Source organism: Andrographis paniculata, unplaced genomic scaffold (assembly GCF_009805555.1).
Source record: "Andrographis paniculata isolate CXL003 unplaced genomic scaffold, ASM980555v1 Contig53END, whole genome shotgun sequence".
NCBI lineage: Eukaryota > Viridiplantae > Streptophyta > Magnoliopsida > Lamiales > Acanthaceae > Andrographis > Andrographis paniculata.
Window position 1 is genome coordinate 2,578,430 of NW_026137588.1, and position 10,250 is coordinate 2,588,679.

General features: G+C 36.0%; 1 protein-coding gene across 1 annotated transcript; it reads right to left on the reverse strand.

Annotated features, from left to right (window-relative positions):
* Window positions 1-2,373: 2,373 nt before the first annotated feature.
* On the reverse strand, window positions 2,374-3,571 carry LOC127255362 (uncharacterized). Its single transcript, XM_051280865.1, has 2 exons — window positions 3,362-3,571; window positions 2,374-2,696 (listed from the first exon to the last, which is right to left on the reverse strand). Exons 1-2 carry the CDS (start codon window positions 3,554-3,556, stop codon window positions 2,490-2,492), a joined length of 402 nt encoding a protein of 133 aa, XP_051136822.1. The 5' UTR covers window positions 3,557-3,571; the 3' UTR covers window positions 2,374-2,489.
* Window positions 3,572-10,250: the final 6,679 nt, after the last annotated feature.

A 10,250-nucleotide genomic window follows, 5' to 3' on the forward strand; every position in this document is an offset into this window, starting at 1 on the left:
ACCAATGACATCTCACTTGAAGGCGGCCAAGCGAATTCTCAAATACATCAAAGGAACGATGGATAATGGGTTGTTATATCCAAGTAATGGAGATGCAAAACTTGTTGGATTTAGTGATAACGATTGGGCTGGAAGCAACGAGGATCGTAAAAGTACAACTGGATTCGTGTTCTTCTACGGTGATACCGCGTTTACTTGGTCCTCAAAGAAACAACCTGTTGTTGACTTGTCTACGTGGGAGGCGGAATATATTGCGGCATCATCTTGTGTTTGTCATGCGGTTGGTTGAGGAAATTGCTTCAAGAATTAAAGTTGCAATCGGAGGATGCGACAAAGATTTATGTGGATAATAAGTCGGCGATTGCACTTGCAAAAAATCCATTTCATCATGAGCATTCCAAACACATTGACACTCGCTTCCACTTTATCCGAGAAAAGATTAAAGAAGGAGAGGTCGAATTTGTACATGTGAACTCAAGAGAGCAAGTCGCGGATATTTTGACAAAGGCATTAAAGGGTGACGTCTTCCAGCATTTGAAGAATTTTACTTGGTTGGAGTTAAAGCTCGATAAGGCACAAGTTTAAGAGGGGGAAATGATGGCATGTAATTAAACTTGTGCATTGGAGTTAATTAAGAGGAATTCTAAAGTCACTTTGGAGAGTTCAAAAGACACCTTAACCTATGAATCAATGAATTAATTAACTATTATCTTGAATGTATATTGATTATCTATTTAAATGGATGATTGATTATCTATTTAAATGGATGTACGTATGAATAATCAGTGTAGTGATAATAACAAAATTTCTTCATCCATTTTACACATTTTACACCTCTGTTGCTACTTTATTTATCCAACATTGGCTGGGATCTCTTTAGTTCGTCTATTTTGGTAACTTTTTTGTTATTTGGATTTTTTATGACATATTTGTAATTTTGATTCAGCTTTTTGGTGGATTTGAAATTTGATTTGACTTTTCTCAATTTTCGGATTGCTTTTGTCTCTGTGCGGGTAATTTTTATCGTCGACTTTGGATTTGAAGACTCTTTTGGATGGATTTGAGGTCTTGATCTTTGCATAGGTGACTTTGGTGCTTCATAACATTTTTGGCGGCATGTCCCTAGGACTTTTGGATCGAAGAAAACCAGGTTGATGATTTGATGAAGAACGCGATGAACGTTTTGAAGCTTTAAGATGGACTTTGAAGGCTTTTTCTCGGCTTTGACGGATTTTTCAACGGCTTTTGAAGCTTTGATCTTTCCTCCAACTTGGATACACGACATAAAACGTTAATTTTGTCGATTTGTCAACCAATATTGGATCATTTGTCCAAACCGACAAATTTTCAACGAAGAAGGCTTCGAAAAACATGACAAAACAATGCATAAAATCTAGAGGAGACTTACCCTTACTCGAGTTTGAATGAACTCCGGCGTCTTAAATAAACTGACCAAGACCCTTTATAGGAACGGGTAGATGGTGCCACATGACTCATTCCCATAGGCCAATAGGAAGATTTTGTAATCCTTCATTTCTTGTCGTATGAATTTTTCTATTTTTGAAGGATTTGATTATAGTCTTTCTTTCTCGTCAAAATCTTTATATCATTTCCTTTCTCTTCTCGAAAGGTATCAATTATAATACTTCATTTACTAACAAAATTTATTTAATTTATTGTCAAATTTATTATGACTCTATATATTTACATAATATTTGTACGGTATCTTCTATTTTAAGCATATTTCTGAACAATAAGATTCAAATATTTCCATTTTATAGCTCAAAGCCAATAGATGACAGACGACATACACTACGAAACAAACATCGCAAAAAATACCTGGAAAGGTCCGCCTGCAGCAAGGCCAAATGTGTTCTTGTTGAATTGAATCATAAACCCGTTGAGCCGTATCTGCGAATTGTTCTCAAACGACATGCTGTAGAATACCTGGCCATCTTTGCTTACGAGCTGCGCGCTGATTTGCAGGTAAGAGAATCGGCAAAGAAGGGCTGCAAATGAAGGGACAATGCCGAGAAAAATGAATACTCTACAAACGTACAATATAAATCGAAAGGGACGATAATGGAAATGGAAAAATGATGAATCTACCTTGCGGGGGTTGGAGGCTGATCAGTTGGTACAATGGCGCTATTGTTAAAGCTTCATAATACTTCGTAATGTTAAAGCCATTAATAAAGAAGCAAATATAAAACCAACAAAAAAAAAATAAAAAATACACTATTTTGTGATGATGATATCAAGCTTGCTCATATTTCCATCTATTTGCATGAAAGTACAAAAACAACCATCGTTTTGTCAAAAACCCGAACCGGATCAATAAAATCGGTTGAAGATTCAACCATGTGCAACTGCTATTTCGATTTTGCTAATATGTACTAATCTACAATGCGAAAAACCCATTTGAGTATGGGCTATAGTATATTTTTCACATATCATGGATCCGTAAGAGCCGCAGGGACGGAAAGCCTTCATTTCTTTCCCGCCAAAATAGGTTCCGAATTAGCGAACTCTTTCATAAGAGGTTCCCAATTTTTACCGCATATAGGGCAATCGTCGTTGGTAAGTTTTAAGTAATCGACGATGCATTCAAAATGGCATTCGTGCGAACAAAATGGCTTCAATATATTTTGGCCGGGCTTCTTCATCTCGAGATCACAAATTCGGCATTTTGAAATCTGCAAAATGTTAAAACAGTTTAAAAACATGTGTATGTAGACGAAACTACGACAATGTAGGCATTGAATATTGGATCGGATAAAAGATTGATTACAAAGTGTATCTTTGATTATTTTTTCAATAGATGGCAGGATGATATGCAAGATTCAAAAGTCGATTTTGATACAAGATGTTAATCGAATTCCAGTAAATTCCAGTAAAATCGATTCTTCCCCTTTTGCAATGATAGTGAATCTAATTCAAGGCAATGAGCAAATTCTATGATAAATCAATTAATCTCGAACACAGAATCAATCATCAATCAAAAAAGTCGATTTTGATAAAAGTTTTGAATTGAATTTCAGTGAAATTTTCAAGCTCTCTTGAGTCTTGACATTCAAAACCTTCAGATTCTTCCCCTTTGCAATGATAGTGAATCAAATTCAAGGCAATTTGCAAATTCAATTCGATAATCAATCAGTCAATCACTAAATAGGAAATGGAACCTTCCAGAAATAGATAATCGATTTCAATCCATTACCCTTATTTTTAACAGAACACTGAATCCACATCGATTGCAACTAATTACGGAACCAAAACAGAGAAACTACAAATCGACAATCTAAAATTAATAATACAATTAATAATTATTATTATAATGAAGAAGAACAGTAGAAGAACGAACCCCCCCTGCTTGATTGGTAGTGTAGCAAGGCAGGTAGAGGTTCTCGTGCTCGTCACTGTTGGTGGTCGGACTCGTCAATCCGAACTTGTGCCTGAATGCTCTCATTTTGTTCCCGATTTTCACTTTGGATCTCGATCGGACACTCCGGAAGGCTGTTTTGACCTTCGTCTTCAGGTTAAATGTCCTATTCGCCATTGACAGAATGCAGAATTTTGGAATTCTTGGAGCGGATGATTTCCAGTGGTTTCTTGAAGAAGAAGAAGAAGAGAATGAACAATGAAAAGATTGTAGGTGTTGCTTTGGCGGCAGCAACTGAAATATCACTTCGTAACTGACTTTATTTAAACGCAATATTTACATATATATATATATATATACACTAAAATTTAAGTAAAGTATATTAATAGTAACTAATATTTAATAAAAATAATTATAGATTAAAATTAAGAAAAATAAATAGCTTAATTTAGATTAGAAAAATTATAAAATTTAAAATGCGATTAAAATAAATAATCATATTTTCAAAAAACAAAAAGGACAAATTACATAAGACGAGCTGGACAAAAAAATAAAATAGAAACGTATTATGTGGGAAGGAAATAGTAATTAGCACGAGGCTAGAAATGCTATTTTAAAATTTATATATACATAAAGAATACTCCTTCAAACTTTTAATAAAGAAAAAAAAAAATATTCAAAAGAAAAACATCTTTTGGAAAAAAACCAAATTGGGTCGAGTGATGAACAAAGTCACTAGCATATATTCAAGAATGGAATACAAAATAATAAATCTTTGAATTGAAATACTATTATATACTATTTTTAATTAAAAAAAGGTTGTGTTGAATATTAAATAAAAAATATATATTTAATTTAAGGGCTATTTGGTAAATAAAATTTTAAATGGAGAAACTAAAGTAAATTTATTTTTTGATAATTGAAAATTAAAAAAACAAATGATTTGTCATTACCTCTTATATAAAGAGAGAAATGAAAAGAATTGAAATGTTCCTAGTAAAAAATAAACACTATTTATTATCAATGCTTTTAATTTCCTATCAAAGTTTTCATCTCCATAGCCTTCATCACACTATCCTCCGCGACTAAAGGATTATGGAAAGTGAATGTAAAACTAGGGTGTGTTTACTTGTGAAATAATGGTTTTGGATTTTGAATTTAAATGCTAAAATTTTGAATTTGAATAATTGTTTGATATGATATAAATATGTATTATTTTATGTTTTGAAAGTAAAATTAAATTTTAGTGTAATAAAATAAATAAATATTAAATATTTGATTTGACGGTTATTCAAAAAAAAAAATATTTTGGATATAATTACTCAATCTTGCAAGCTTAAGTTCAAATGGAGGCCCAAGTCTATTTGAGGCCAAGCCGGAGGCCCGTAATAGCCCAACCGAAGAAAGAATAAGGCAGCTCTCTTGTCTAGATAAGTTATTAGATTGTAAAGACATATTAAATCCTAACAAATTTATAGATAGATATTTGGTGGAATACATAAATTAAATTAGATATAATGTATTTTGGAAGAAAATAAAATTTCAAAAAAATAAATATGTGGTATTTAATTATGCACATATGTTAGTTTTTGTACCATAAATATCAACAATTAATAAACAAATCAGCTTAAAATTGAAGATATCGTACAAATATTACGTGCATAAATAGAGTCATAATAAATTTGGCAGCAAAATAAATTAATCTTGCCAATAAATGAAATATATAAATTAATATCGTCCGAAAAATGCAATGATATAAAGATCTTGATGAGAAAGGAAAATCCACAATCAAATCCGTCACAAATGAAAAACAACATCTGATAGAAAAGGAAAGATTATCAAATCTTCTTATTGGCCAATCAGGACGCGCCACGTAGCATCATTCAAAAAGGAAGTCGAGGCCACCCCTCCCTTATAAATAGGAGTCATGGCCAATTCATTTGACACACCGAAGTTACATTAAGGATTCAAGTAAAGGGGTAAGTTTCTAGACTCTTTCTGTATTTTTTTTTCATGTTCTTTGTGTCATTCGAAGCATTCTTCGTAAAAAAGTCACCGATTTGGACAAATGGTCCAATATTGGTTGACGAATCGATTAAGTTAATATTTTTCGTCATATGTCCGAGCCGAAGAAAGGATCAAAGTTCCGAAAGCCATTGAATGATCCGTCAAAGCCAAGGAAGTGCCTTCCAAGTTCATCCCAAAGTTTCAAGGTGTTTGTCACGTTCTTCGCCAAAAGCATCATCTAGGCCCTCTTCGATCCAAAAGTCAAAGGAACATGCCGCCAAAAGTGTTATGGAGCACCAAATCCACCTTCTCAAAGATCAAAGTCGCAGATTGTCCAAAGAAGACATTAAATCCAAAGCCGATGATAAAATAGCCCACACGGAGACCGGAGCTCTCCAAGAGGCGGTAAAGCCAAACCAAATATCAAAGCCGCGGATCGTCTAAAGAAGACATCAAATTCAAAGCCGATGATCAAATAACCCACACGGAGACCGAAGCTCTCCAAAAGACGGAAAAGACAAATCAAAGATCAAAACCGCGGATCGTCCAAAGAAGACATCGAATCCAAAGCCGATGATCAAGTCGCCCACATGGAGACCAAAGCTCTCCAAAAGGTGGTAAAGCCAAACCAAACATAAAAGCCGCGGATCATCCAAAAAAGACATCAAATCTAAAGTCGATGATCAAATAGTCCACATGGAGACCGAAACTCTTCAAAAGGCGAAAAAGACAAATCAAATATCAAAGCCGTTGATCGTCTAAATAAGACATCAAATCCAAAGTCAACGATCAAGTCGCCAATACGGAGGCCAAATCTCTCAAAAAGGAAGCAAAGCCAAAACCAAAGTTCAAATATGCGGATCGTCCAAAAAAGACATCAATTTCAAAGCCGACGATCGAATTGCCCATGCGGAGACCAAAACCATCCAAAAAGGCGGCAAAACCAAACCATAGATCAAAGCCGCGGATCGTCCAAAGAAGATATCAAATCCAAAGCCGATGATCAAGTCGCCCACACGGAGACCAAAGTCTTCCAAAAGCGGCAAAGCCAAACCAAAGATCAAAGTTTCGAATCGTCTAAATAAGACATCAAATCCAAAACCCACGATCAAATTGCCCACACAGAGACCAAAGTTCTCCAAAAGGCAGCAAAGCCAAACCAAAGATCAAAACCTCGGATCGTCCAAACAAAACATTAAATCCAAAGCTGACGATCAAATCGCCCGCATGGAGACCGAAACTCTCCAAAAGACGGAAAAGGCAAGCCAAAGATCAAAGCCGCGGATCGTCCAAACAAGACATCAAATCCAAAGCCGACGATCAAATCACCCACATGGAGACCAAAGCCCTCTAAAAGGCGGCAAAACCAAAGCAAAGATCAAAGCCTCGAATCGTCTAAAGAAGACGTCAAATCCAAAGTTGATAATCAAATCGCCTACACGGAGACCAAAGTCCTCTAAAAGGCGGAAAATCCAAACCAAAAATCAAAGCCGCGGATCATCCAAAGAAAACATCAAATCCAAAGTTGATGATCGAATCGCCCACACGGAGACCAAAGCTCTCTAAAAGACAGAAAAACCAAACCAAATATCAAAGTCGCGGATCGTCCAAAGAAGATATCAAATTCAAAGCCGACGATCGAATCACCCACACGGAGACCGAAGCTCTCCAAAAGGTGGAAAAGCCAAACCAAAGATTAAAGTTGTAGATTGTTCAAAGAAGACATCAAATCTAAAACCGACGATCAAATCGCCCACATGGAGACCAAAGTCCTCCAAAAGAGGCAAAGCCAAAGCAAAGATCAAAGCCTCGGATCGTCTAAAGAAGACATCAAATCCAAAGCCGAATATTGAATTGCGCACACGGAGACCAAAACTCTCCAAAATGCGGCAAAGCCAAATCAAATATCAAAGCCTCGGATCGTCCAAAGAGGACATCAAATCCAAAGTTGACGATCGAATCGCCTGCACGGAGACCAAAGCCCTCCAAAGTCCGGAAAAATCAAATCGAAGACCAAATCTCTTCGGATCAAAGAAGCCATAAAAAACCAAGTTGGAAAACAAATCAACCTGGAAGGAAAATCAAAGAACCCATATAGTGAATATGACCCACATTAAATTCAAATCAAATATAATTTGTACAAATTTTGTGTTTATTAAAAATAACACAATTTTTTGTCTACAAATTTTTGGCACGCCCAGTGAGACCTCTCTACCTTTTATCTCTCTTTCCGACGAACTTCCAACAACCAATGGCTTTCTACAAGATCAAGACGTCGAACATTGCATCGAAAGCTTCTGCTCAATCCACTTCCGCCAAAGGAGTCGCTGCATCCGCCGCATTGAAAAACTCAAGCGCTTCAACAAATGTTGGAATGACAACAAGAAGCATGACCAAAAGAGCATTGTCATTTTCTGAAGACACTCCTCCAAAAATCACAGAACGAAGTTCACTCTATGAAGAAGACGACAACTTCAAGAGTATTCCCGCATCGTTCACCCCTCAAAAAACTGCAAGTCATTCAACTGCACCAAGCTCTAATCCGGTGATGACTACTAACACTTCAAATATTGAGGACCCAAAGACTGCGGATTAAAGTCAGCTTTGCAAAGAAGATCAAAGCTTCAAAGGCATTTTCATGCCACCTATTCATCGGCCAATTTCAAGTCATTCAACCGCATCAAGCTCTGCTCTGGTGATGACTATCAATGCTTCAAATATAGAAGACGAACTTGCAGCATTGGCCAAAATCGTTGAAGGTATGTCTCAACACATGCAACAACAAGACGCCCTCATCGAAAAACTTCTCACAGAGCTGGACAAGCTTGAAGAATCCAGTCATGCCATTGAAAAACAACCATCTTCCCCAGTGGCCCAAAATAAAGCGGCAACATCTGTGGAGCAACGTCATGGCAAAGAAAAGGCGGTGGAACCAAATCCATTTCAACTATCATCCAACTCCTTCATCCATATATTTCAACATGACAAATACATCAAGGGGGCAATCAAAAGAGAATTCAAAGGGAGTTCAAGGCCGACGCACACTTACGCCAAGCCTTACACTGCAAGAATTGATGCCTTCAAAATGCCAACGGGCTATCAACCACCAAAGTTTTAACAATTTGACGCCAAAGGCAACCCAAAGCAACATATAACGCACATTTTCGAGACATGCAACAATGCTGGAGCATATGGAGACCTCCTAGTCAAACAATCTATGCGGTCACTAAAGGGCAACGACTTCGACTGGTACATCGACTTAGAGGCTGGTTCCATCGACAATTGGGAACAATTAAAGTACGAGTTCTTGAATCGGTTCTACAGCACAAAAAGAACCGTCAGCATGACCGAACTCACCAACAGCCGCCAACGGAAAGATGAGCCAGTAATCAACTACATCAACCGTTGGAGAATTCTAAGCCTCAACTGCAAAGACCGTTTGTTCGAGGCTTCCGGCATAGAAATGTGTATTCAAGGAATGTAGTGGGGCTTAAAATACATCTTACAAAGGATCCGACCCATACTTTTGAAGAACACGCCACTTGCGCTCATGATATGAAATTGAGTATGATGACTAGTGGAATATATGAATCGCCTACCCAAGATTTCTCAGACGACGAGAAATATAACACTTAAAATAGTAGGGGCAATCAACCTACAACACTCCTGGAAACAAGGATAAACTTTCTACAACTCTTGGAAACGAGGATAAACTTTCTACAATCTCCTGGAAACGAGAATAAACTTTCTACAACAATCCTAGAAACGAGGATAAACTTTCTACAACCTCCTAGAAATGAGGATAAACTTTTTCCCATCTCCTAGAAACGAGGTTAAACTTTCTACAAGACTTCTTAACACGAGAATAAACTGTTTAACAAAAATAAACAAATTCAATTTGTTTTGAACTACGTTATGACTTGATTATTTCACCGGATACGTAGGCAACTTAGAATATAACTCCGAATATAGTCAACTATGTAAAAAAAAAGCTCTAAAAAAATAAATTGAGCAAAGAAAGAAAAAGCTCTAAAAAAAATTGGGCTTAAAAAAAAGTAATGTAAAAAAAAAAAGGCCCTTAAAAAAATGCAAAAAAAAAAAAAAAACATTCAGTAAAAAAAAAATGATTTATGTTTTAAGACTCATTCACGCCTTAAATGTTTTGCGTCGGCTTAAACAACTCTTGAGGCCTAAATTAAATTAAATATAATGTATTTTGGGAGAAAATAAAATTCAAAGAAAATAAATATGTGGTATTTAATTATGCACATATGTTAGTTTTTGTACAATAAATATCAACAATTAATGCAAAAATCTCCTTAAAATGAAAGATATTTTACAAATATTACGTGTATAAATAGAGTCATAATAAATTTGACAGCAAAATAAATTAATTCTGTCAATAAAGAATGTATATAAATTAATATCTTCTAGAAAAGACAATGATATAAAGATTTTGACAAGAAAGGAAGGTGCACAATCAAATCCGTCACGAATGGAAAACAAATATCTGATGGAAAATGAAAAATGATAAAATCTTCTTATGGGCGAATCAGGACGCACCACGTAGCACCATCAAAAAAGGAAGCCGAAGCCACCCCTCCACTATAAATAGGAGTCATGACCAATTCATTTGACACACCGAAGTTATATTGAGGATTCAAGCAAAGGGGTAAGTCTCTAGACTTTTTCTGTATTGTTCTTCATGTTCTTCGTGTCCTTCGAAGCGTTCTTTGTCGAAAAGTCACCGATTTGGACAAATGATCCAATATTGGTTGACGAATCGATAAAGTTAACGTTCTTCGTCAAATGTCCGAGACGGAAGAAGGATCAAAGCTCCAAAAGCCGTTGAAGGATCCGTCAA

Excerpts from the sequence above, each read along its gene's own strand:
- LOC127255362 (XM_051280865.1), bottom strand. The coding sequence starts at position 3,556 with ATGGCGAATAGGACATTTAACCTGAAGACGAAGGTCAAAACAGCCTTC. Across the intron at positions 2,697-3,361 it reads CTACCAATCAAGCAGGGGGG|ATTTCAAAATGCCGAATTTG; the intron begins GTTCGTTCTTCT and ends AACATTTTGCAG.